The 27,993-nt window shown below is 45.7% G+C and overlaps 1 protein-coding gene across 5 annotated transcripts; it reads right to left on the minus strand.

The window, feature by feature from the left end:
• Positions 1-13: 13 nt before the first annotated feature.
• TM6SF1 (transmembrane 6 superfamily member 1) lies at positions 14-27,993 on the minus strand. 5 transcript variants are annotated; one of them, XM_081228996.1, is made up of 10 exons: positions 27,375-27,573; positions 22,416-22,519; positions 19,714-19,811; positions 16,073-16,176; positions 14,209-14,291; positions 13,472-13,593; positions 11,600-11,704; positions 9,681-9,773; positions 9,360-9,479; positions 14-123 (listed from the first exon to the last, which is right to left on the minus strand). In XM_081228996.1, exons 1-10 carry the CDS (start codon positions 27,464-27,466, stop codon positions 121-123), a joined length of 924 nt encoding a protein of 307 aa, XP_081085122.1. In that variant the 5' UTR covers positions 27,467-27,573; the 3' UTR covers positions 14-120. The 5 variants fall into 5 exon arrangements, with proteins under 5 accessions (XP_081085122.1, XP_081085121.1, XP_081085123.1 ...); XM_081228995.1 differs by lacking the exon at positions 14-123 and adding an exon at positions 995-1,896; XM_081228997.1 differs by lacking the exons at positions 14-123; positions 13,472-13,593; positions 14,209-14,291; positions 16,073-16,176 and adding an exon at positions 995-1,896.

The raw sequence follows: 27,993 nt of genomic DNA on the forward strand, positions 1-27,993 counted from the left end.
TATTTATTTTTATGCCAGCTTATATTGTGAGAACACATTTAGTCAGTTTGGGTTTTATCAATCCTGTTATGCTTGTCCTTGGAACATCTTTCGCGTATTCGAGGTTTGTAGTTGAAAAGTTTACTGTAAAAAAAAATCAAAACAAAAAAATGTATTGTTTTTACAGAATAAATTTATTGGAATGTGTACTGGGAGTAAGGTTTGAGGTTGTAAACAACTAAGTTAGTGTAATTTGGCTTCATATATGTAATGTGAGGTATTAATGTAATTCATATATTAAAGCAAAAATTGTTAACAGAAAGTTGACAATAGAATCAAGTGCAGGTGAGGGTTTTCTTTTTTTTTTTAACACTCTGTGGGTTTTAGGGTTTTTTTAAACACTGTGGGGGCGGGGAGAGGAACTGGCTACATGATTGCTTGCACATCTAAGATACTTACCAGTTCAGTGGACCCTAAATTCACACACTTGACATTATCCATGCATTGATTTGGACACCATTTTCTTTTGGTTTTCTTATTTTGGTGAAGAGCTAGTAAATAACATGAAGGAAAAACATGGGTGGCCCTAAAAGCTTAGGGCCATTGATGATGATGATGGTAGTGGTGGTGGTGGTGATGATGGCAGCTGAGGGCATGAAAGTGCCAGTCCACTTACCACTCCCGGGCTCTGAGGAGGCGGCTGGATTTTTGGTTTGTTTCTCTTACTTAGCAAATATTGATTTTCCTCTATTATACTCACTCACATTTCCAAACATGAAAAGTTCATTAAAAGATAGTAGGAATGCCAGTCCAGTTCTTTTTCCTTAAAAGGTACTTTTTAATTTTGAATATTTTCATTTAAAAGTAATGAAATTTAATTAATTCATGAGAAGTCCTCTTCATTGCTCACACTAAAACATGAGAATGTAGATGACATTTTGAACTGGAACATATAACTGACAGATTTTTAAAACAAAAAGCGTAAAGACTACAGAACTTTTTCTGAAAAAAAATATACAAAATGTTTCAAATTTAATAATATTTGTCTTCATAAAAGACAAAAAATAATTTATTAAAAATATACACAGAAATACAATAGAAACATTTCCAGTCACCAATAAAATAAGGGTAATGATAAAGTTATAGATCCCTCCTTAGCTATTTAGACTCACAAAAAAATTTCAGTAAAAGCAATTTTTGAAACAGCAGTAAATAATATACTTTCCTTGGGAAAACATTTTTCAAACAACATTTTTAAATATTCTGATAATTTGTCTTTTATATTGAGGTTGATAATGAAACATATAGATCTTATATGCAAAAATATTTCTCCATCTGTATTTGCTACTTTGAAATTTTTAATATGCATAGACCATTTTCACTTTTGAACAGTTTCCTTTTCATGCTCACTATTATAGGAGCTAAATTGTAATTTTTCACTTGTATTTAAAGTGTGCAAACAATATTGAGATAGGTGGTCAAGTTTATTCACAAATAACTTGAAATATATTTCTTTAAACAAGCTTTCTGAATAACTTCAATTTTCCTTCAAAAAAAGAAAATTTATCCACATAATTCCTATGATAGCTCACATATACAGTATGGAGCAAGAATTTATGTGTTCTTAAATGTTCCTGTATGGGAAGAGAGTGGAATGGGACCAAATATTGGTACCAGAATAACAAAAGTCAGTAATCTAGAGAGAAAGAACGTAAAATAATGCTTTTATTCAACTTTTTCATCTGCCTTTGTTTTTATGAAGAACTCTGGTTTGTAGATACAGCGATAGGCCAAGAGCTGAGGAAGAACTCCATATGCTATGTTTAATGCTAAAAAAAGGATTTTCGCTTCTTCAGGGACTCTGTAGACATAAGCAGTTCTAGCATGAAGAGAAGCACCGATGTGAGAAAACTGAGCCTGTTGCATTAAAAAAAAGGGGGGGGGGGAGGTAAGCATGAATTTTGTGTTCAGTTGGATGCACGATGAGTTCTGAATGGTTCATTCAGACCATGCTCCTGTGCCCTCAAAACCAGGACTTTCAAACAATCCAAAGTCTTCAATATTTCATTGAATTTAGGGCCATTCTTGACTTAACTGTTCAAATAAAGTAAACCTTCTTTAGCACGTCTTTATCAGGCTAGCTGTTTTTTAACGCATCTAGTGCCCCCATACCAGAGAGTAGTGGCTCAATTTGACAAAAAATCTGAATAAGATCTGCTTTTTCCTGATTTACATTCTGGAGATATCCTATATAGGAACTCAGTTGTGGCTCACAAAATGTGTTCCAATAAAAATGAAGCAAGTACAGAGTTTAGACAGCTTAAAATATTTTTAGCCTAACTATTTAAAGAGAAGCGCTGAGGGAGGGCCTCAGCTTCATTTATCAGTTCTTTCACCTACTCCTTGGAGCAAGAGCTCAAAGCCCTTCATTATGCATTTGTTTGTTTATTTATTCACATATTTGTTTTTTATGCAACTTAAAAAATACTAAGGGTTGTTTTGTAAGATAAGGTGGGGGTAGGGATTTGGTTGCTCTTTATAAAATGGCAAATATACATGCAGGCAACCTTTTCAAATCAAATTATTTGGAAGTATGGCTTGTCAGCATAATCTGAGTTTACAAAACAGAAAGGCAAGAGCCTCCCATTTGTACTTAGATTACTTGTTGAGAACATACATTCAGAATGTGCCAGTTGGTCTTTTTTGATACTTTTCATAAGCACAGGGGAAACTATTAGAAAAGGATTCTGTGAATGTATTTCCTCAGGATCCTTGTATCATTACAGAATGCAGTCCTGGAGTCTGCATTTCATATCTTACTGAAATTCAAGATATATGCAAATAAAGGATTGGGAATCTAAATGTAATAAGTGGTGACTTAGTTCATCAGGATCAAAGTGAAGAGACAGAAGATACTATAATCTAAAGAAGGCACAGAAGTAACAAGAATGAAAACTAAATTTGCTTTAAATACATATGAGTTATCTTACATTTCCTTCCATATGAAATCAGTTTATTCTGCTAAGTGGTTAATAAATCAGTTTATTCTGCTAAGTGGTTAACACAGATAAAAGTGTTACTTAGCACTTGACTTTACTATGATGAGCAAAGGACAAGTTTTCATAAGCAGTATGTATACAGATTGTATCAGTGACAGATTTTAACAGGTTACGTTTTTGCAAGTTACTGATACATTCTGGGGGCCTCTGGTAGTTTTGCTGCTTTCTGGAGATAGAAATTAAATTAGTGTGGTGTGTTGCCAAGGACCCAGGGACCAACGCCAATGCCAACGCAGGAATTGTCTGCATTGTGATCTGTGAGGCACTGAGAGGGCTCTGCCCTCAAACACACCTCCCCCGGGGCACAAGCCCAAACAGAACCCAGCAAACGTTAAACATTTCATCTCTGGGCTATGAAGACAAAAGACCTTGAGAGTAAAGGGCATTTGAGAGGCTGCCCTGAGGAGCTGCTCTTGTGGACATTCTAGGAACACTGAACAGGAACTTGGCCCCCATCACTATTTTCTTCTAGGGCCTATTTTGAATAACAGTATTTTTCTGAATATGTAACTAAATTTTTTCTTCTGGACTAGAAGCCAGATTTGAACCATGGTTTTAAGAAATGTGCATTTGGTGTCTATCTTTATAGACACTTACACACATCTCAAAAATCACCAAATTTGGGGAAATGCGAACCATAGTTTGAGAGAATAATATGAGCAATCATGCCTACTTGCATAGGGAACCTGCTAAAAAGTCTGATTTCATAGGCTTTTTTGCTGCACTAACCAGTGCAGTTAATACCTCATTTTCACAAACAGCAAACTCATGGCAACATTAAAAAATGATCGTGTTCTTAGATTAGATTGTAAGCCCACCGGGCAGGTACTGTGTCTGATGTTTTGTGTGGCACCTATCACATTGTTAGAGCTCAATAAACGTTCAACAGTAATGGTCTTGTGACTGTCAAAATACAAAAAAGCTTCTACAAAGCATTTCTGTATTTTTATACCTATCTTAGTAGGCCTTTTGCTTCAGAATTGTTTAACAAGGGGCAAAGATGATTGCATTTCTAATCAAAAGAGATATGTAATTGAGAGAAAGAGCCTGAGGCCAATTTTCTGCAGTTCCGGTACTGCTCATGGTTCTAATGGGTGTATTTATAGTGGCCTCCCCTCTAGCTGAGTGAGCAACCTGACCATAGCTTCCTCCCAAGACATACGGCGTCCAGTTTCCAGGGTGCTGAAGTTTCAGGAAACCCTCAGTCTCAGTTGAGAAGGGTTCCCTTCCCAAGCACATAGCTGCTAAGGGGCTGCACCGTGTCTCCTGGGTGATTTTCCCACCAGCATATGAGACCTCCTTATGACAGGGCCAAAGAGCTCAGCCTGAGCACTGTGCTAGTAGGATCTGGTGGCTTGGTGACCTCAGTGCTGCTGAACTGACACATGGCCAAGATTACATGTTCAAGTTATGGGTCCCAGAAATTTCTCCAAAATTCAGTGATATGAGGTTGAGCCCCTAGTAATTTTTCTTCTACTTCATTCTAAATCATTTTTCACCTTAAATTTAGTTAACAGATTTACTTTGTCTTTTTTTTTTTTAAGAATGGATGGTTGGGATGGAAAATGAGGCAATAAAGGCAAAGAAAAAGGTTAAATTTTAATAGCTGTGTTTTCTTATAGAGACAACCTGGAAAGAACTTGACTAAAAATCACAATCTTGGTTCCAAAAAGGAGAATTGAAAGAGTTTTGTGTGTCCACATAAATATTATAGGTAAAAACTAATGTGAACATTGGGACAGTAGCCAGGCTATTTGGCTGATACGGTATAAATAGCTAATCTAGAACCGTGTTACCGTTTCTTAGGGTTTTCTGAGCGCCATAGTCTTGTGGTTAAGAACACTGAATCTGGAACCAGATTGACAGCGTCAAATCCCAGCTTCACCGAAAACCAGCAATATGACCTTGTGTTAGGTATGTAACTACCTCTGGCACCTCACCTGAAAAGCAGGAGTCCACCTCATAGGATTGTTATACAGGTTCAATGAGTTGATCTTTGTCAAGTGCTTAGGACAGTGCCAAGCACATGGAGCTCTTCCACAGACAGATACAAAACCCAAGTGAAATACTTGTTCATGATCTGGCACTCTACTTGCTTGAAAACCTGGGCCCTTTGTTTTTAGATTCCCTTGCTGATCTTTTGACAATTTCAAGACTGTCTGTCTCCACCAAAGGATAACAAGCACGTAAAAAGACATTAAACCCAAGCTCTAGTTTTAATACTAAAAGAGATGTTTAGTGATGAATCACATCAGAAGCAAATGATTAAAATGAGATTTGCTTTAGTATCCCAATTATCCATGTTCTTCCTAAACCTTTACTTTCAGGTTTTCTTAAAGGCTTCCATAAAGGAAAAAACTTAATAAAACTTGTCCCCCAGTAGAGTCAACTCTTGACAACCAAATTATCCACAGATGAGCCTCCAGACCCTTTTGTGAGAAAGTACATGGCACCTGCAGAGCCAGGGGGTGGGAGAGTCTGAGGCAGCAGGTGGGAAGGGGCACGGGCATTGCCTGACTGAAGTGGAACTGCTCCTGCTTCCATGGCTGTGAGCTGTTAATTGGATGGCATGGCAGGCTCCCTGCCAAACCCATTGTGAATCTGTCCCAGAGCTTTCTTCCAGTTTCTCTGATTTTTAGGTAATTATACGCAATACACACAGCTACAAATTAATGTATCTTCTGAGCAACATAAGGCCTTTCTCCTCTGAACTCTTACTGGGAAGCTTCTAACAACAATATTAACAAAAGCAACAGAGGCCCACAGCTCATAATGTGCCAGGCACTGCTCTACGCCCTTTACACATATTACCTCATAAAATCCTTAACAGCAGCTCTATGAGAAAGGTACTATTATTCTTACTTTATAGAAGAGGAAACAGGATCAAAGAGGTGAGTGACCAAGGTCACTGAAGTGATCAGTGAATGAGATTCGAACCAGTCTGCCTCCAGAGCTCATGGTCTTAACCATATTAACTGTATCTTTTCTTTTAATTTTCAGTGATATTTTAGCAGAGAAAAATTCAATTGATTCAAAAAATGCTAATAAGTAGCTCTAAACAGCCTGTAATACTTTTCAAATTAGACTTGAAACTTTAATTTTATATGAAAAGATACTTGGGTTAAAGTCCCCAGTGGAACTCTTCGGTGTAAAATGTGTCCTGGTTTTATTGCATTTTAGTTTACCTCTTGATTTCTGAAGGCAGCAGGTTTGGCAGATTCCTAAGTGGTCTGAAATGAGGGGCCTAATAACTACTAACCATGTTTTCCATTGACTTGTACTGATCTAGAAGTTTTTCAAGGATTTTTTTCTTATTATTAAGTCACAGGTTCTTGGGAGTTCACTAGATCTTACAATAAAAGCAGATTTTGATAAAGTTAGTGGGATCATGAATACATAAAGCTTCTAAATTAGGAATGACAGTTTTAGCAAGCTCGGGGTGCTAATCAAGGTAATGGAGAGCTTCTATGATGAATGTATCCGATATCCTCTCAAGATGAGAATTCATTTCGTGAGCAAGTATTCGCTAAGCAGAAAACAAATCACACAACTGGAATTCAGCATTCTCATCATATGCACTGTTTTGCTGCAGTATGATTTGTAACTTTTCCTTAGGCTGAACACTCTGAATAGGTAGATATTAAAGCCCAGCTAAGAGTTATGGGAATGTCAGACACATAATTCTCAGATTACACCATTCTTCTGTTGGGTTGGGAGAAACATCCTTCTGACATTGACAGAATCTAGTCGACAGCCTCAGGCTACCTTTGCAAATTGGGCAGTGATGGATGAGACCAGAGATTTCTTCAAGGCCTGGCGTATGGCTGAAACTGCCACTGCTGCTGCCAGCCGCTCTGCTATCCACACTGCCTTTCCCAGAACCTCCTGGCTGGAGTCACAGGTGCCTGTCTGCAAGCTTAGCCTCACTAGCAGGTACAGTGTAGGGTTCATCTTACTGTTACAGATTTAAGTACCCATTCGCCCCCAAGCTCTGACCATCCTAAGCCTCCTGACTCTGCTGACCCTGTGCACATGGCTAGGCCCTGGCCTAGGTCTTCCTGCCTAGTTCTCAAGTTGTCTCCTGAGACTTGACCAGGTCCAACACTTGGCCTCACTCTTGCCAGCCTCCTAACTGATGACACTCAGTGTTCCTGCATCAGGGTCTGGTGCAGGGCAGACCAAGGTACATGGCATGCAGAGGAAGCTGGATTGTGCAGGCAGAGCACACAGGTAATGAGTAGATGTTGAACCCTGAACAATCTAATCAAGGGGCTGGTAAGAGGGGGGCGAGTGGGAGGCCCTCTGTACCCTCTAACCGGGGCACACTCCAACATCTAAATGCTTCTGCAGCCTTTTCAAGTCTATTCAGCCAGTAAAGCCCACAGCTCAGGTGTCATTGCCTCCCACTCCCAGAAGGTCCTCTAACTCCTTCCTACACGCCACGTACAAAGTCTAACTCTGCTGTAGGATTCTGGAGCGTAGTTAATTGTTTGCATGAGGAGAGGGATAACACAACAGAGAAGAATACGGGCTTTGGAGTCAGATGGGATTTTATATCCCTCTTCTAGTAATTTTGTGACCTTAGGCAAGTAACTACCCTGGGTCTTGGCCTGCTTATCTTTAAGTGAGGCTTTTGAAAAACTTGCAGAGATGATGCTGTGTGTTCATCACACAGTTTCTTCTGAGGCAGACAGGAAGACCACATGTATCAGCCTCCTCTGCAGTTGGGTCGGTGCCAGGCCTGACTTTTGAAAATATCCCACATGATCTTTGCACAAGCAATAAATAAAACTTTATTTTTAACCACTGGGTATTTGCCACTCCAGCAGAGCACACAGCCTGTCTTTACACAAATAGGTAAGTAAAACACTTAGTATGGCTTGCCTTGCATGAAGTAAGGTAATGAGAGCTCAGACTATCGTAGTGGCAGTGGAGCTGTAAAAAAGTGGCGGATTTGCAAATTACTCTGGCGAGAGAACTAACCAGACAGACCTAGTGATGGGCCACACGTAGACGGTAAGGGAACGGGAAGTGTAAAGAACTACTCCACGTTTTTGACTTGAGCTGCTGGATGCCAGGAAGGGCTATTTTCAGAGATGGGGAGATGAAGGAGAAGTTGTGGGGAGGATCAGGAGTCCTATTTTAGACATTAAATCTGAGATGTCAGTAAGACACCCAAGTGAAAAGAAGGAGTTCGGAATTAAATATAAGAGTCTGGGAACAGTTTGAGCTAAAGATGGGAAATTAAAAGTCATCACCTTATAGTTGGCATTGAAAGATACGGAAATACAGACCCACACCAAGGCCTGAGAAATAAGGTATTCAGAGGTCTGCAAAGAGGGTAAATACTAGTTCTCTTTCCTTATGTCCAAGGAAAGGACAGGAACCATTACTTCTGAATACTGCATCAACTTTTTTGATATTTATATTCTAATTCTATAGTTAAGAAGAAGTACCTCAGACTGCAAAGATTGAGCCCAGTGTATTAACCCATAAATGAATGCTGTTACTGGTTTTAAACCCTGTAAATTCTAGTGTGTCTTTCTGCCATCATAATTATTATACCATGAGTATAATTAACTGTATATGCCTAGAGTTCCTGGATGATCCTCATTTTTATGCCTGCTTGAAAAGAGCGAGACAAAGATAATGATTTTAAAAGATGAGTTCACTTGGGTTTTCTAATTTACAGTAAGAAAAGAACAAAATGATTTTCTTCCTTGTTCATAAGATCAATTTGTTTTGATAGGTGTTTATCTTATAAAAATACGCTTTGAATGATAATTCCATAGATAATTTCATTCCCAGTTCAATGAAGTAAGCATTCACTACTTACTGTAGTGAACATCTACTGTAGGCCAAAGGCTTGGCTAAGTAGCAGAGGGGAGGAATGGAATGACAGGCCCAGCTTCCCAGGGGCAGAACTTTTTTAAAACCAGTTTCCCTGGTCCTGTGTAGCATAAATAGTGAACTTCTGAAATCTTAAATTCAGATAGACATCTTAATGATAACAGCTCTCAATTCTCTTTTAGTAGCTGTGGTGTTCAGAGACTGGGAAACAGCAGTGCCGCTTGCTGGGTATGTGACCTTGAACAAATCATTTAACCTTGCTGGGCCTCAGTTTCCTCATAATGGAATGGTGCACCTACCAGATTATGAGATTTAAATAATGCAGAAATGTCTTCCAAAGAACTGTAAAGCAAAGGGCACAACATATCTAATAACTGTTTCCTACCCTAAAACACAGAGCAGAGATATTTTTTAGACACTCAACAATGACAGCCAAATCCCCAATAAACTTTAACAGCATATTCTTAGTACCTGAGCTAGACCTCCAGCATGTATCAGTGTTATGTCAGGCATCCAGGAGCATCCAGGAACCACTAAGCCATAAAGCGCCATCACAAAGTAAGGGACAGAATAGAACAGATATGCCAGCATCTACATTGAACACAGAAATAACGTCATCAGTAAATTAACAGTTAATCTGGCCTTACGAAAAGCCCAACATTTTCATCAATTAACATTTTCGCCTTAGAAAACGTTAACTCCTATTTCCTACATGGTATCACATTTTCCCATTCTTAAAAAAAAAAAAGAAAATTAATTTTAGAAAAATCTTAGGCTTCATAACTACTTGACCTGTATTTTAGCATAAGCAGCAGGATCCTTTAGGTAGGGCTCTTGAAATTGCGTATATAACCGGCAGAGCTCAGCTGGGCAATCCAAAGCAATCTACGAACAAAAATGAATGCATTATAAAGATACAGTCACATCTGGTTCTTATGTTTGCTGATAAGGCTAAACGTGCCAGGTTTAGTCACAAGCTGCTTTCTATTTAACAAAAGCTATTTTAGAAGCTCATCAGTAAAAAAGGAAAGAAAATATTCTACAGATTTACTCTGAAGAGATTAAGTAGAGGTTAATAGTGGAGAAGGAAATGGAAACTAATGCTCTGTTCTTGGGGATCTTTCGAGTATTCAGTTTAAATGTCTAGGTTTGGCTAACCAAAGCACAGCTTGCTTTAGATTATCAGTTTCACTTTTCCTGGGAATAACTCACCAACTATTCCCTGCAGGAAGAAAAGTACATTTCTATACCAAATTCATCTTAACTGTGCTTTGCAAGATTCAAAAATAGCATCCTCCTATCTCCAGTGCCTCACAGAGTAAATGGCCTTTGGGGGCAGTAAAGGATAATGATTTGAAAGTGAGGTCCTCTCTGAAGCCACCTCCTATATCCACTTTGAAAGAGGGCAGAGCAGATTTAGTCACGGCAGAGTAGACTTTAGGCCACAGAACAAAGTGTCTCTCTGGCACATTACTGGGTCCCCTCTGAGTCACCTCCCTCAGGTACCATTCCTTGTGTCCTTAGCCATAAATGTTGTCCCACCTAAATAACATGAACACGTCAGTGGCAGAGTTGGTAAAAATGGGCCCCAACCTAAAAGCACCACCTACCAAGGGTACACACTCACCCATGCACACGTTTTTCTCATGTGCACAGGGGAGTGGAGATGGCTATGCAAGAAAACAGTTGGGGCTCATTTTTATTGTTGCTGTTTTTGTTCTTTTGACTTTAGGAATTACAGCAAACTAAACAAAGAATGGTTTCAGTGCTCTGTGGTCTGAGCAAAGCCTATGGCCCTGCTTTCTCCTTTACTTCCCTTCCCCATGCCACTCCTGTTAGCCAACTCTGCTCCAGTTTCTGATGATCCACAGAGGGAGACAGCTCTTAAGACTACTCACCCTGACCCAGCTAGCCGCCCCAAAACAATGAATCAGCTGCATCAGTTTACACTTCCCACTCTGCCCCCCCAACTGCTGTGCAATGCCAGCAGCCTTAGAACAGTAATTGTCATTAAAGCTGAATATAATTACCCGTATAACTCTGGCTGCTCAAATTTATTGCTACTGAGAATAAACCATGAAACTGGATATTGTGAAGGATCCTTGATCAATAAAAATAGTAAGAGCAATCACTGAGCGCTTATTAGGTATAAGGCCCTCTGCAAGTGTTCGATGTGCCTTATCATTTAATCTTCAAACAGTACTATAAGGTAGGTACTGTTATTTTACAGAGGAAGAAACTGAGGATCAAAGAGGTTAAGTGATTTTTCCAAGGCCACACAGCTAGTAAATGGCCAGGAGTCTTTTAGTTAGTAAAGTTTAGTTAGTAAAGTCTAACACTTTACTCTGGTACCCCTTCCTCAATCCCATCTCCCTACTCCTGAGAACACATGGATGCTCTGTGCCACAGTTTGACTAGTCTTAAGTTACCACCCTTACCAAAGATACTTAAATCAGAAACATCAAAGGAACCAAAAGAATGAGACTAATGGCTAATTTTTCAGGTACAGAGCTTGATCTAAGGACCTGAAGGAGGTGGTATGGAGCAGCCCAGAAGGGACTATCCCTTTGGGAGGAGAGGTCTGGGGTGAGGGTAGGAGAGTCAGGAAGCAGGTCCAGGCCTCCAGGCTCTAATGGGAGGTATGTTTTGTTAGTGCACTAGGAAATCTGATTAAAAATATACTTTATGTTATTATGATCTCTTATGCTTACCAAGCCTCTAAACAGGCAAAATCCAGTTGCCAGAAGGAGACATACAACCAACATTAAATCAAACGGTCTTCTCAGCAGGTCTTTCGCTTGGATTTCTTGAATGACCTAAAGTAGAGTTGGTAACTAATGAGCAGGCCCAAGGTGCCAAAGAATAATCTGAGATCTACTGAAACAGAGATACAATGATGATGGGTGATAAGAGAATGTTGAAGATTCAAAACCACTAGCCATGTAACAGGAAAATGATTTCTCCCCTCAAGTCTCAGTTCCTCATCTGTGAAATGAGACTGGGCCAGGTGATCTCAAAGGGCCCTTCTGGCTCTATGAGGCCATATTTTTTTTGAAAAAGCATTTTTATGATTATAAATGTAAACTATACTCATTTTTTAAAAATAAACCATTAACCCATCATACTTCTATTAACAGTTGTTATATTTTCCAGTCACATATATATAGTTATATATATATATATATATACATACACACACATTGTACTACATATGTATGTATGATATATAATCTACATTTATTTTTTCACAAAATTAGAACTTAATGTATAAACAATTTTGCATTTGTTCTCTTGCCTCTCATTATCTACCTATCAGTACTTTACCACATTATTAAAAATTCTTCTAAAACATCACATGGAAGTGCCGTATCTCTGATTATTGGACATTTAGGCATTTTCACTGTTACACTTAATGTGATGATGAGCAACTTTGTACATAAATCTTTGACAGCATCTCTGATGATTTTCTTAGGATAGTTCCCTAGAAGTAGAATTACTAGATTAAAAAGTTAAATTTGTTAAGGTTGATAACACTGCCAGGTGGCTTTGCAGAGCGATTCTGAATTTATGTTCCTACCAGCACTGTATGACAATGCCTATTTCTCCTTGGCCATCACTGTGTTTTAACAGTTTTTTTAAATGAACAGTCTATGTGTCTTACAACATGAACGGAACGGTGTTGATACACTGACATGGAGCCGAGCGAGGACCAAGGCTATGGTTACTGTTCGCTTATTTTTTAACAACCACCTCATTCCTCAAAAGGGTGTAAGGGAGTACCAGTTGTCAATGTGCCAAGCTGAGTTTACATAGCATGTGTCTAAATGTTTACAAATGAAGTGTCTGTAAATTAAAATGTATTTTAATGAATTCTATTGTAAGTCTTTTTCTAAAATGAAGAATCGTGTTCTGATTATCTCTAGTAACTCATATTTTCATATATCAATTTTGCTTAAAGGATCTTGCTTAAGGATCTAATACCTATGAAAGGAAGAGAAGCTTAGAAAAATGTCACTAGCTTAGAAATGAAGACCTTAACAGAGTACCTGCCCGGCCAGTATTGTTTCACCTTGACCACCTCAGCTGTGAATGGAAGGGAGGTGTCTCAGAAGACGTCCTGTAGCCAGTCTCCATGTGCCTGGATCTCTTGGTAATCAGACCCTATGGCTATGTGTGCTATCTGGAACAGCAGTATCTCTCCAGCCTCCCTTTGGGGCAGTAGTGCATAGATATCTCTGAAAGAGGTACCCAGGTGCTCAGATTCCAGGCTGTTAACAGCCCCAGACAAACCTCACACTCCGCACACTAATGCGGAATCTGATGGGAAGAGCCAGTGTAACCTCTGGCACAGGAAGTTCCTAAAAGCATGGCTTGGCCAATCAAAGCAGATCTGTTCACGCAGAAACAGACCATTCTGGCCACCATAACTAAGGTGTGAACCGATGCTGTAGAATCAGCACAGTCACACTGATTGAATGCTCCAAAGGCTCCATCCCAGGAGGCATGGTTCAATCCAGTAGCCAGTGGATATGACTGAGCCCTGTGAGTCTGAGAACAGGTTACATTTAACTTAATAAAATCACCTTTGAGGGATAATTATAATTTTCTGATGGCTGATTATAGATTCTGAAACCAGCCCAGACAGGAAGACAAGTATATGGTATGCTTAAGAAAAAAGCAGGGCAAATGCGTGTTCCATACTTCCCTATTTAAAAGAGAGAAAAAAAGAGAAAGTCAAAAGTATATCCAAACACAACATGTAGAACACCTCCCCGTCTCAAGTCATCTAAAATTTTGATATGGGCCAGACAGTATTTTTAATGAGACCAAAAACAGGTCAATTTAAAATTATTAGGTGTTTATTAACAGGCATGCCCTATCTACAGTACTTTAAAAATAGACAATATAATATGCTGATTTCTTGCATGCATAAATAACTCTTCTACATTAGCTTTCAAGAATCTTTAATTTTCAAGTACATTTCCCGTAGTGTGTCGAGTTATATATAATACAAAGAGTTGTAGGAAATATTTTCACACTGAATGTAGCCACAAACACAATACTTACCCCACTAGATCCTTCTAAAAGTCAGGAAACACTGATATTAGATAGTCTAATTGTTCAGTGTACACTTCTGAAAATTGCTCAAAAGCATTTCTTAAAAGGTGAGATGGAAGGGAAAAGGAGTAATTCTGCAAAACAGCTTTTTTGGTATACTTGGAATTTCTTGGTTCTATTACAACCAAAATAGCTTCCCTATTTAAAAACAATTCCTATTGTTTCAGAAAAGGAAAGTGAACTTTAAGATAAAGTTTCTTACCTACAATGTTTCCTGGCACAAAAACAACAATGCTCATAATAATAGATCCAACCCAATATAGGCCAATGGTTCTATAACTTTCCCTGTAATGAAAAAAAATCCTGACTTAACACATTTGTCTTAGAATACTATTAGTATAAGATGCTCCACAGTATTATCTTTGTTCGAACTAGTAAAGTACATGAATCAAAATGTACTGAATCAAGAGTAATAAATCAAATACAATGAACCCTGGTGATCAAACTGCATTTCCATATGTGATATGCTATAGAACCCTCTTTGTGTCCTTTTGAATAGGAAATTATGCTTGCTACACTGATCTATTAAACCATACCATGGTCATCACTATCAAAGGAGTCCTGCATTTCACTATTATTTATGAAACTCACAGCATGAAAGTAAAAAGAAGGTTCAAAGAAAATTGGATCCATATTTTAAATCATTATGAGTAGTAGGATATTAAGTGGACTTTCCCTGGTGTCACAGGATTTTAGCCAAAGCCCCAGAGATAAGTATAATAAGTGATACCTACCCCATGTTCTGAAGGAGCTGCTAGACACATACCCCTAATCTTAATAGGCAATGTTGACAGAAAAGTGTTTGCTTGCAACTGGTAACTGACAGTCACTTCCATAAGGGGCCATGAGAAATTCAAAAAGAGATTCTCTGACGGGAAAGAGAAGTGGAGAATACTGTGTGCTTCCTGCCCTGCCCTACCCCCCAAGCCACATGCATCAGATCCAAAGAGGCCTGTTCACAAGTGACTGGGATTGTCAGCAGGGGGACAGACCAGAATCTTCCTCCCCAACTGGATGCTAACCTAACCATAGAAACACTGGCCCACTCCTGGCAGCAAGCAGAGCCTGAGCATTCTCAGAAATACCTGATGTGTTCCCTGGAGCTTGGGAACATTCATGAAGAGATGGGTGGGGGGCCTAGGAAAGTCCAGAAATTAGTTGGAACTGTCCTTGAGTGGATGACTGAGGGCATGGGAGGGGCACAGGACAGTTGGTCAAGCTGAATTTCAACCTGGTGTGGGGCAAAATGCACGGCTTTCTCTAACCTGGAGCCAAGGGGAGGCCTGGGAAGGTAGCTGGGCTTGAGCTATCTTTAAAGGATCCCCACCCCAAAGGGTGTGCCTTCTGGGTTGCAGAGGCCCCAGCAGAAAGAAGCTGTGGGTGTACCACCATGGGCAGGAGAGTCACACAAATTCAGTCTGACAGACCATTGCTCATTTCAGGGATCAGTGTAATGCAGAGGTTCCTTCCTGTGGTAGGGGTCTCCAAGAACCCACACATGTGCCCCACAAGACAGAGCCAGCATATCATAACAGAGGCTACCAATTCCCAGAAAACAGCAATTGTCGTGTAAGACTCGGCCCCTCTTCCTTTAACCCCGTGTACGTACATACATGCTCCCAGAGGAGCCAGCCGCAGAGCAAGCTGAGAAGGAATAAAGGGACAGACCACACACCCCAGCCTCAAAGCAGGCCGCTAAGCTTCAGGGGTAAGCCTGAACTGGAGGGAAAGAGAGCTCTGAACTGAAAGGAGTTTGAAGTTTTGAATTACTATGTGTTGGGCTTTAATTTCTGAAAATGAGACTGCTCTTATAAGAGAACATAATCAGAAAGCTAAGGGGTCTGCCCGAGCTGTCCATCATGGCAGAGGAGAAATCCAAAGGCATATGTTCGAAAGGCAGTGACACAAGGAAAAATAAAGCCCTGTCTAACTTGTCTCCATAGACCCTAGATTCATGTCCATGTGTACCTGCCTATGTCTGTGCCTCTATACATCCGTTTTCCTTACCTACCCGCCTATCGATTGCTAAGGTGACAAAGGCACACCCACCAGGCGAACTGACTTACTCCCAGGCTATGGCTGCCACCATCACCAGATACATCAGATAATGAGCAGAGCCATCCCAGTAGCAGATCATGTGCCCATAGGCCGTGTTCAGATACGGTTCACCCTAAGGAAAGCATTAAACAGAAGTCCACTTTAAATATGACTCAGACACTTCAACACAGAACACCAGACCTGTACTGAAAGTAAAATAAAGCAGAACATCTTCGTCTGCTAAAATAAAACTATTCTTAATCCCATACAATTACACAATTGGTAGAAACATGAAAATATACATTTACGCTGGAGCTGCCAGAACTAGGGTCTGCCCCAGGGAGTGGAATTAGAGAATGCCTGGCCTATGCTAGGTCAACACAGGTGTGCACAGGGATGCAAAACTGATGGCGTTACAGGCAGTCCTGGCCGCATGACCAACTCACTGAGGCCAAGTCTAATCTGTGACTGAAGGTGTTTGGCTCTGGGCAGAGGGGGTGGCCAAGGAAGACTCTGCTGACCAGAGCCACTGGCTGACTTTCAGAATTCATACTGACCCAGAGGCTTGCTGGGATGAGTGTGAGGAAGGCACGCCTTTCCCCTGCCTCTGTCCCCATGCAGGCACAGACCAGCAGGCACTACACTCAGAGCTTCACACCCAACCCCTCGTTCAACCTTCCCAACAACACTATGGGATAGACACGATTGACTCCTTTCTACAGATGAGCAAACAGAGGTTCGAAGAGGTTACCTGACCTGCCTAAGGTCACACAGCTAATTCCAAGCAGAAACTATACTACCAAGAAGAGCTATACTTCCTAGAAATTTTTAATTTTATAAACACAGATTATATGATGAAGAATGACATTTCCCTTTCCCAGGTGCTTATGTTTCCAGGTGGCTATTGTAAAATCACTGTCAAACTTGCCTTGGGTTTTTAGTGTCATTCTGACTCCAATTCACTTTCCTTTCTTCTTTCTCCCACATTTGTGATCTCCTGCCTTGTTTCAGATGTTTTCCTAAGATGCCTTAGGTCCTTTCTACAACAAGGAACAGTGCAGCTCAACCAGCCCATCAGTCAACCAACCAAGCAGGGGATTCTCTGAAGCTCTGCACTCCCCTGGGGCAAAGACTGCTCTCTGTCATCTTGCCTCAAAAATCAAATCAAGTGAAAATCACAGAAGTGGAGGAAACAACGTGAGTCATACTTCAGTACCCGTGCCTGGCCCACATGTTTTCTCTCTGACATGCTTTGATTGGATAATACTATCCAAGTTCATGGTTTTAATCATTGATGCCTACACACCTGGCTCTCGGGGCCAGTGCTGACCTCTCCTGGTGACTTGATGGGCATCTTCAACTGTCTGGTCCATGGGCCCTTCAAACTCACCTTACCTCCTTTAACTCATTGGCTTCCCCCTTCAACCAAGCCCCACCTGGCCTCTCTATTTTCATGGCGACACCATTCAACTTACCCAGGTCAAAACCACAGGGTCGTTGTTCATTCCTTGTTCTCTTATGCACTCTGTTGGCAAGTCCTATCAATTTTACCTCTATAATGTCACCCCAGGTAACCCTCCCTCTCGTCATGGCCTAGTTCAAGCCCTCAGTGCCCCTCACTGGACCTTTCCCACATGGTCTTCCTACCTCTCTCCTCTCCTTCCGATTCACCACACCACTGCCCTGGCTCTTGACGTGTCACTCTTCTGCTCAAAAACCTGCCAAAGCTGCTGGTGGCTGCAAGACCAAGCCCCACCTCCTCTTACCTGGCAGCCGGGTCCCTGAGCCTGGCCCTGCAGACCCTCCCACAGTAACACCACAGCCCCCCATCTCATACCCTGTCTCACCACCCTCACCAGCTCAACCTCCAGGCCCTCTTGGCAGCCGCCTCCTTCCTGAAACCTCCCCACTCTGGACTCAGTGGCCCGGCACTCTCCAGGCTTTCCTTCTGCCTCTTCGCCTGTCCCCTCACAGTCCACTTCAGAGGCTCCTGATCTTCTGGCCACGGGCTCCAAAGTTCCACCCTCGGCCCTCTCCTCTCTACCCCCTCCTTTCCTCTCAGACCTTCAGGTACCAACTATACTCTGATGGTCCTTGTTCTCTTCCCCGAGCTCAACAGCTGTGAAGCCCTGCCAGCTGGGACACCTGCCAGGATGTTCCTTACCCACCTGAAACTCCACACGTCCCCAGATGAACTCAGCAACATCCCTGCACACGTGCGCCCCAGGCTGGCAGTGGGGAGACATATGCTGTTTCTCCTCTCTAAACCTTTTTTTTTTTTTTTTCTTTTTTTGGCCGCGCCGTGCCACTTGTGGGATCTTAGCTCCCCGACCAGGGCTGGAACCCGTGGCCCCTGCAGTGGAAGCACAGAGTCCTAACCACTGGACCGCCAGGGAAGTCCCTTCTCTCTAAGCCTTTGCCCACACTCTCTTCTCCTTGGCATGCCCTCCACCTCCTAGTCTATCTGGAAAACGTTTATCATCCACTGCCACTGCCATTTTTAAAGAAGCCGAGGGCAGCGTCACCAACTCGCTGAGGCTCCCCCAAGTGCTCCCAGAGTCAGTTCTTCCTCAGTGCGCACTGCGCCTGGCGTGAGCCTCCGTCTCTGCGCCTAGGACCATGCCATCTCACTGCCACATTAGCTCCTGGAGGGAGAAAGCAGGTCTTATGACCCCCCCAGTCTGCCCACGGAACATCTGTGGAACTGCATTTCCCCTTTTGTCCCTCTCCGGCTGAATAACACCAGCGTTCTTCCAAAAGCAGGAATCAGGATGGCACCTCAGCCCTTACTCTCCCCATTGCCCCCAACTCATCCCCGAGACCTACTCATTCCAGCCGCCCAAGTTCTCTGAAGTCCGTCCTTCTCTACTGTCCATGCTTGGCCTCCGTCTGGGCCATCTTCATGCCCTTGCTGGCCCTGCAAAAGCCTCCTGACTGGTGTCCCAGCTCATGACACCAACCCTTCCCGTCAAGCCCATCCTTCTCAGAGCTGACTGCACTGTTCGCTGACTTAAAGTCTTCCCTCACGTGCGGGACAAAATCCAAACTCCCTTAGCTTGCACACAAAGCTCCCCATTGTTTGGAACACAGATGAAGACTACACTTCCAGCTGTGCTCCTTATTTCCTGTGTGACCTTAAGTACGTTACTTAACCTTTCTGGGGCTGGATTCATCACACCATAAAATAAGGAAAAAGGACCAGCTCTGTCAGGTGCCAGGTAGGTCTATCATGCTGCGATGAGGGGAGGAGTGCGTGTTCATCCTCACAATCAAATGGCTTTATTAACTGCCTCAGTGTTTGGGGTTTTATACATTTAAGACTGCCCTGGGCTTTCTTAGAGAGTAGTGTATTAATAACAGTAGATACACAGATACTGGATTCATTTAAAGTAACCTCATTTATATTAAATACAAGTGAAGGGGAAAGGTGGTGGGTTGGGTGTGAGGAAGGAGCTGTAAGACCGAACGCCGAGGAGAACTGCCTCCCATGATCCAATCCTAACTTTCCGCTTCACCTTCCATGTGACTAAGTGTCCTGTGTCTATGGCAGCAAATGAAATACCGTGTGTCATCCCTGCTTACACTAAACGAAAGGATTTCCATCTTGAGCAATGCTGTTGGGGTCGCAGACCCTTTAGTTCAAGGGTCGTACTCGCTCCCGACCCCGTACCTCTCTCAAGTAGTATGTCATGAAGCCATCAATGATCCCGTCCTGTTCCAGTCCTATGATGAGGTTCACCACGCTGGTAAATCCAAAAACCGCATACACTAGAGCAAAGAAAGCAGGAGTTCAAAAAGCCGTAGCTCAGGGGACGTTGCCTAAGAGCCTGGCATTCGCCAGTAATGATTTCTTTTCATGTTTTCCAGAAGATACTGTGGACGTTGTCAATACGGACTAAAAGAACGTACCTCCTGTGCACGCAGCTGGATCTCTGCCCATGTCATGGAGCTGGGAGAGCACACCCCCCCACCCAGGGAGTAGCGAGTGACAAAGTCACCCACTGACTGTCCCAGAGGATTCTACCAGCCTGCCCCACCCATCCTCCACTTCCTACATGTGGCTGCCAGGGCCACATCTGCATCCCACCTGGGTAGCAGGAACAAAACCATTAACCAGTGGCCAAGGAAGCACAGAGGTGACCCCCAGGTTTAAAACATGGACTCAAAAGAGATCATTCATCTCAATGGTTACAAGCATTCTGCCTCACGGTGTGTCCAATGCACTTGCTTTATCCCACACTGGAGATCCGAAAGACAGACAGTGGCTGACGTGCAAGTGACAGTGGCTTTAAGAAGAAAGGCCAGTGATTTTTTAAAAAAATGGATACGAGGGGGCTTCCCTGGTGGCGCAGTGGTTGAGAGTCCGCCTGCCGATGCAGGGGACACGGGTTCGTGCCCCGGTCCGGGAAGATCCCACATGCCGCAGAGCGGCTAGGCCCGTGACCCGTGGCCGCTGAGCCTGTGCGTCCAGAGCCTGTGCTCCGCAACGGGAGAGGCCACAACAGTGAGAGGCCCGCGTACCGCAAAAAAAAAAAAAAAATGGATACGAGGGCTTCCCTGGTGGCGCAGTGGTTGAGAGTCCACCTGCCGATGCGGGGGACACGAGTTCGTGCCCCGGTCCAGGAAGATCCCACGTGCTGCAGAGCGGCTGGGCCTGTGAGCCATGGCCACTGAGCCTGCACGTCCGGAGCCTGTGCCCCACAACAGGAGAGGCCACAACAGTGAGAGGCCCGAGTACCGCAAAAAAAAAAAAAAAAAAAAAAATGGATACGAGATGGAACCAATGAATGTTAAAGAAGGAAAGCCGTAGCATCTTAGAGAATCTCACTAAGGTTGTGAGCATCTCCTCAATGGGCTGAAAACTACCAGCAACGAACAGCTTAGGAATAATACTTTTTAAACAGTGAGTGATCAAATTTAGTGTGTGGCAGTTTGTCAATAAAGCTGCATGTTCAAGTTGTAACAAATCGGTGTCAAACTATGTGATGGGCATGGATGGTAGAAAAATCTGATGATGCATATCAAAACAGCTGTGAAAAAAGAAATGGAGAGGAGAGCGGGGACGGTTAACTCACAGAGAAGGGAAGCTGGCCTTGCCCTGAGTCTGCGTTTACATCTTCCCCAGAAGGAGCAGAAGGCCCACACGTGCCCGGCCCTGTAGACCCTGCCTCCCCGGGCCTCTGTGCAGGCCTCTGGTCCAGATCCTGCTGACAGCGATGAGCCATCGGGTGATCAGCCATTGCGTGTCTCCCAGGAGAGGAAGCCTTCAGCACATGCTCATTTGACTATTCTACCAACAATCGCCGATGCCAACAGGAGTGTCAGACGCTGGGTCAGAGATGGCAAGGACATTCTCTGCCCTCCAGTCTGGCCCTGTGGCTGCAGTGACAGACATGAGGACAGAGGGCTGAGGGGGTAGGAGCAAGGGTCCTCCACCCTGAGGAGTTGGGAGAGACATGGGCGCAGCTAAGCGTGTGCTCCACGGAGTGTGGAAGGAGTCGGGGGAAGACGGCAGCCGGAGACCAGTCCGCAGAGTGGGGCAGAGGCCAGATCAAGGGCAGGTGGAGTGGGGCCTTGAACTCAGACAGGCCCAGCTCATCTCCTGACTGGCTGTCAGGTCTTAGGTAAGTTACATCATTTCTCTAAGCTTCAGCATTTTTTACATGCAAGTTGGGAGAAATGGTGCGGGTCAGTGCTGTCTCACTAACTGTGACCTTGACCACGTTTCTTAGCACCTCTGAGCCAGATTCTTCATCTGTGCAGGGAGGACTTTTGTTGTGAGGATTAAATAAAATGATACTGCTAATGTGGTCAGAGTCACACCAGGCACACCACAGGTGCTCCATCAGTGGTGTTTCTATGCTTTTAACATACAAGTGTACTTGCCAGGCAATGGTCTAAGTACTTTACAACTAGTATCTTATTTAATGTTTGTACCAACCCTCCATGGTAAGTATTGATACTATTATTTTCCTCATTACACAAATGTGCAAACTGAGGCTCCATACGGCTACGTTCCATGCCAGGTGGAGGGCGCTGCAAACAGCAGGCTGAAGGCAGGAAGCCAGGAAGGAGCTGGTAAAAGAGCCGAGGTCAGAGGTCAGAGCATGGCTGGGGACAGGGGAGAGGAACGGAGGGGTGTCCTGCCTGGCCCTGGCAGTGACCTTCCCTCCACCAGGATCCCAGCTGCGACAGGGTGGGGTCCACAGCCTGGGAGAGACTTTAGCTTACAGGAGAACGAAAATACTCCCACCCTTCCCGCCGCTTTACCAGGGGGCTCAGAGTATTCACAACCACAGAGGAAAAGAGACTGAGGCCCGAGTGTTGTGCTCTTAAGTGGACACAAAGTGTTTCCCTCCCATGGAGACATACCATAGAAGAGTGGGTCCCGGGGTGGTTTCCTTTTGACCAGGACACGAGCCAACAGGGCTACCAGGAACAGGATGAGGGCAGCCACCCCTACAATTGTCCAGGAACTGCAACAACCAGAACAGGGAGGTGGTCACTTATCAAAATAAACACACTGGTGCACGGAATTTCCTGGCTATTGAATGCATTCTCTCGCAGTGCTGCCTCTGCCTATCCCTCAAGCACTGTGGAGTTCATGAAGTTTATCCGCAGCACTTGGGCCCCTCTGGGCTGCCCCTGTGACTTTCAGGGACCAGAGGTACTAGGTCCTCACTCTCCTGTCATCCTGCCCACCTGGGTGAACCATGTGTCCGAGCGCCCTCTGCTGCTGTCCCGCTGCCTCTGTCCACCTGCTCCTCCAAGCCCTGTTCCCAGTGTCTGAGAGGTCTAACCACTGAATCTGCCTCCTCTCTCAGGGCCAGCTGGAAACCCTCAGACTGAGCTCCAGGCAACACACAGGAGTCACAACTACATACACCTTCTTGGTGGACCAGCCACAGGCTGTGTGTATAATCAAAGGGGCCAAAGGACGAGGCCAATCCAAGGAGGGAAAAGCCTAGGCTGGGCCTAAGGCCAGAATGATACCAGCCCCCCAACACCCAGGAAGCCAAGCCAGCATGCAACCCCATACCCAGGAAGCCAGGGTGAGGCTAGGTTGGGCACAGCCCCTGGTCTTTCTCCTGGGAAAGGGCATGGCACCAAGGAGACTGGGGACCAAAGCCCCTCCTCAGCAGGATAGCACTAGGGCACAAGGCTTGGTGGAGTTAGCAGTCAAGGGACCTGGAGTCTAGTACCTACTCTGCCACTCCCTGTGTGACCTTAGGAACATCATGTCATTTCATCATCTGTGTTTTAATTCATTAAAAAACATATTGAGGAAAAATGCATTGCACCCCCCTATGTGCCAGGCACTGCGGATGAAAAAGAGATCCCTGTCTACATGGGGGGAACCTATCTCAACAGGCTCTGAGCTCTCTCACCCAGAAGGCTACCTCCAGTCCCAAGAGATGTTCTCTCTCTCACTCCTCCACACCAACAAGGCATCCAGTTCTAGACAAAGCACCACCTGGCCCACTCCCATGGCCTGCTACACTCCTCAGGAGCCCTTGAGAGAGGCTGCAAACACCACTCCTTAGCCAAGAGCCCTCCACACCATCACAGAGGACTTTTGGATAACCTTTGCCACATGCCCCGGGACTTCTGGAAAGTATCCTTCACAGCTCACCAATACCTACTAATATCTGAAGGACGAGCTTATGCTGAAGTTCACTCCACACACCTACAGCTGGAATGGGTGCTAGGCACCAGTCAGAAATCTGCCCCTAATGTCAGAGAGGTCAGTCAGGAAGTGATCCAACTACTTGCAGGTAGATGGACCCCAACGAGACTGGCCCCAGGTCCAGGAAGGCTGTGTCCCCAGCACCTGGCCCCAGGACCCACTTACGAGTAAAGGAGTGGGCTCTGGGCATCAGCAGCGCCCAGATTTCCAAATGCCACCCTAGACCTACAGAATCAGAATACTTCAGGGGTGGGGTATGGGAACCTGAAACCTTTTTCAAGAAACCTGGATGAAAGTCTGCACAGAAAGTCTGCCTCGGGACCTCTTTTAAGGTGTTCAGGAATTGATGGATGAATGAGGGAGGGAAGGAAAGGGAGAGGAAGAAAGGAAGGAGAAATGGATGGATGAATGGGTGGATGGATGGTAGATGGATGGACAGACGGATGGTAGATGGATGGATAGTTGGATGGATGACAGATGATGGATGGTGGGTGGAGGGATGGACGATGGACGGTGGGTGGATGGGTGGATGGACGGATGGTGAATGGATGACATAGTTCTATGATAAGAATGAGGATGACCATGTCAGTGACCAGGTAAGAGACTGAAATAGGAGGTTTCTAGCAGTACACATCAGTGGATGCTCCAGGCTCCTCCTGTAGGGATGAGACAAAGGAGGAGAGGATGGAAGAGGAAGCTAATGTGGGTCAGGAACATGATGCTGGGCTGAAGCATCCGGTGAAGAGGGAAGAGGATAGGTGTGCGATGTAAGCTGACAGACATTTTAATCACAGCCTGAGACAGGTAGTGGCCAGGAGACAACTCCCATCCCTGCTCCTACCAAGGACCTAGGCTCGCAGCCAGCACCGTCACACAGCTGGTGCTCTTCTGGACTATGCGAGAGCAGTGTGAACTGGTTCACGGTGTCCTCTCACACTCTCCACCTCTGGGGGAGGAGCAAAAAATGAAGAGAAACTGGGGCAACAGATCACCTGTGTCTCCCAGTGACAGCCAAGTGCAGGACCTGCTCAGAACAGGGAGAAATGGATCCAGCAGGGACTCAGGGTGTGGGGGGAGGGGTAAGGGCTGCCACTAACCCAAGGGTGGAAATGTTGTTAGTCTTGGAATGTGTGTGTGTTTTGGGATGGGGGGCGGGGAGTTACTGATGCCCTTCCATGAACAGACAGCTACTGAGAGGGGTCATGTATGGGTGAGTATGAGCAGAGTGTTTGTGTGTGCATGTGTGTTTGTGTGTGTGTGTATTTGTGTGTGACAGAGAGGTCCCACCCTTTTCTGATTCCTCGACTTAATTTTATTTTTCTGTTTTTCAGGCTTTTGTAAAAGGTCTGATGGGAAGGAAGCTTCAACTAAGTCAACTAATGCAAACTTAACGGGATGCCCACTAGGCACGAGGCCCCGTGCTGGGCAGGACAATACTAAGGGGAGCTACAACCTGAGAAGGTAAGTTCTGACCACAGGAAAGTAACTCTTGTGGGAAGAGCACAACCCAGCTGGGCTCAGAGGAGGGAGAGATCACATCTGCTTGGAGGGACCTGGAAGAGGAAGAGGTGGCATCTTCCTCTGGGCCATAAAGTCCAGGTGTGGCTTCAACAGTCAGCTACAGGGAGGAAGGCATCCCCGTCAGAGGGAACAGTGTGAGCAATGGCAAGGAGGCGGGAAAGTTAAGGAGTGTCCTAGGGGCACAGAACAGTCCAGTGGGGCTGAAGCACCAGCACAGTGGGCTGGGCTGGTGGGCTGAGGCAGAAATGCACTGGGGCGGGAAGGGGACCTCCCGTGGGAGGCTTTGCCATGGGCTGGGCCAGAGACGGCCAGTGCCAGAGGAACAGGAAGGAGGAAACATGCTAGCCCAGCCCGGGGAATTAGGGGGAAGGAGACAGTGGGAGGGCTGGAGGGAAGGAGTGGAGAAAGAAGAGGGAGGAATCAAAGGCTACTGGGATTTTAACCTGCAGGAGGACAGGAAGAATGGTTGGAACCAATTATTCCAAACTCTGCAGGGCTTAGCAATGTGCTCAACAATACACAGCAATACATAATTCACCATGTGTTCAGGAAATGCCATCACCATCCTCCCAGTGGCTGAGGCCAAAAGCTCAGTCATCCTCAGATCCTCTCCATGCCATGTGATCCTTCAACAAGCTGCACTGCCCTCCCTCCCAAATATCCCAGCACCCAGCCACATCCCTCTCCCTGCAGTGCTCCCTGTTCCCCTGACTGGAAAGCTCTGTCCCCAGATCTTCCTGTGGCCACCTCCTGCAGCTCAAGTCACCTCCTCCAAGAAGCCTTCCCTGACCACCAGTCCCCCCCATCACTCTCACGTCACCCCATTTTCTGTGCTGATGTCTATCTCAACACATGCCTCCCCAGTCTCTTGTGGTTTGTTCATAGCTATTTCCCCAGCACCTGGTACAGTGCCAAGCATAGAATAGGTACTCAATAAATATTTGCTGAACTGCCCATAATGCCATTTTAGGAGGGCAGGGTCCTCCATGCACTATATTCACAGACATGTGACATTCACTGCCCAGAGATGCTTCTTCCAGGAGTTGTGCCCCAAGACTGGGTCAGACCAAGGGCTGTCACCGCCCATGCCTAGGGAGCACTCAGTATGGATGGGTGCCATCTGGATAAGGCTGTCAGCAAGTCATGGCCCCAGGAACAAGAGAGGAGCAAGTCACCGCCCTGTGGGCAGACACTTCTCTACAGCCTGAAGGTCTGGAGGGGGTTTGCAGCATACAGACTGATGCAATTTCCTTAGCACCAACTGCTGTGGGAAACATAACAGGTTTACTTCCTCTTCCCCACAGATAGCAAGAAACATCAGCAGGCCCAGAGGTCTGGCACCTTTCCCACTGCTGGAGCAGGCTGGCTGCTGACTGGTGCCCCTTGCTTGGCCAGGGATCCCTCACAGAGGAGAGGCAGGGCTTTGAACCAAATCCACATGCGGCCTCCTGCAGCCCCACCCATTTCCTTAGCACAGAACTGCCCTGCCTCTCTGCCTCGCTGCCCGTCCTACACAACACTGCGCCCTTACGGCTTTTTGGGTCCCGACAATAGGATGCAAATATAGGCCATTTGACAGACAGGAGAACTGAGGCTGGGCCACACGGGTAGTGCCAAAGCCAGGCCTAGAACCCAGGTCTTTGCCTGTTCGTTCTGGGCTATTTCTGCTAGTCATTCACAACAGTTTCTAAAATTAATACGAAATGACAAGTATGCATGTGTCCATACATGGAAACGTTCCTGAGAAATGCGAAACGAACAAGGAACAGCCTGAGATAAGACCAAGCTCCAAGTTGTCGGTGTGTGTACCGCCCCACCCCTGCCCCTGGGCACTTCAAGGGCAGGGGCATTGCCTTATTGACCTCTGTAACCCCGGATACCTGGCACGGGGCGGGCACAGAGCGGACGCCCAGCACTTGCCCCCAGAATTGCGCCGAATGTCAGGGATGCCAGCCTAAGCGAGGACCCCGGCCCGCACGACTCCGGGCGCCTCCCCTCCTCCGGCCGCCCGCGGGGAGCCCTGGAGGCCGGCGAACCGCTGCCCTGCAGTTTGCGGCTCGGCCCCCTCTGAAAAGTTGCTGGGGCTCCTGACGCGCCGACCCCCGCCGCGCGCACCCACTCACTCGTGCTGGGCCGCCAGGTGGTTGAAGATGTAGGTGACCGGGATGGCCGAGAGGGACAGCACGAAGACCCCTGTGGCCGCCGAGGCACTCATCGCCGCCGCCGCGCCGCTTGCCCTTCACCGCATCCCGCGCGGGCGCCCCGCCCCAGCTTCCGGCTGCGCCCGCGCCCCTCGGCCGCGCCCTTCAAGGCGCCCCGCCCAGCGCGCCCCCCGCGCTGCGCCCTCAGCAGCGCCCCCTCGGCGCGCCCGCCCGCAGCCTCCTGGTAAGTAGGGCAGGTGCACAGGCCCGGGAGGCCCCCTGCCGTCCTCCCGCCCAGGGCTGCTGGGGCTCCACCGCGAGCGCCGGGCGGCGCCGAGGAGCGGCGACAGCCCCTTGCCCGGGGACAGGTGTCCCCGGAGGCGCGCGCTCTGCGGGAAGGCGGCGGACAGGGAGGTGGGCGCGGGGCCCCGGCCCTGGGCGCAGCCGGGAGTTTGTCATCGACGAGAGAGGCTCTGAAGAGTGTCTGGGCCGAACTGCGGGCAGGCAGAGGGTGGAGCCAGACCCGGGAGTGTCAGAGCGGGAAGAGCCCGCGAGATCATCCACGTGGGGAACCCTCGGGCCGGGGATAGGAAGGGATAAA

Source organism: Mesoplodon bidens (genome assembly GCF_964165515.1).
Source record: "Mesoplodon bidens genome assembly, chromosome: 3".
NCBI classification, from domain to species: Eukaryota; Metazoa; Chordata; class Mammalia; order Artiodactyla; family Ziphiidae; genus Mesoplodon; species Mesoplodon bidens.

Excerpts from the sequence above, each read along its gene's own strand:
- TM6SF1 (XM_081228995.1), bottom strand. The coding sequence starts at position 27,466 with ATGAGTGCCTCGGCGGCCACAGGGGTCTTCGTGCTGTCCCTCTCGGCC. Across the intron at positions 13,594-14,208 it reads TGTGCCAGGAAACATTGTAG|GGAAGTATGGAACACGCATT; the intron begins GTAAGAAACTTT and ends TCTTTTAAATAG. Across the intron at positions 11,705-13,471 it reads ATTATAATTATCCCTCAAAG|GTCATTCAAGAAATCCAAGC; the intron begins GTGATTTTATTA and ends ACTCTACTTTAG.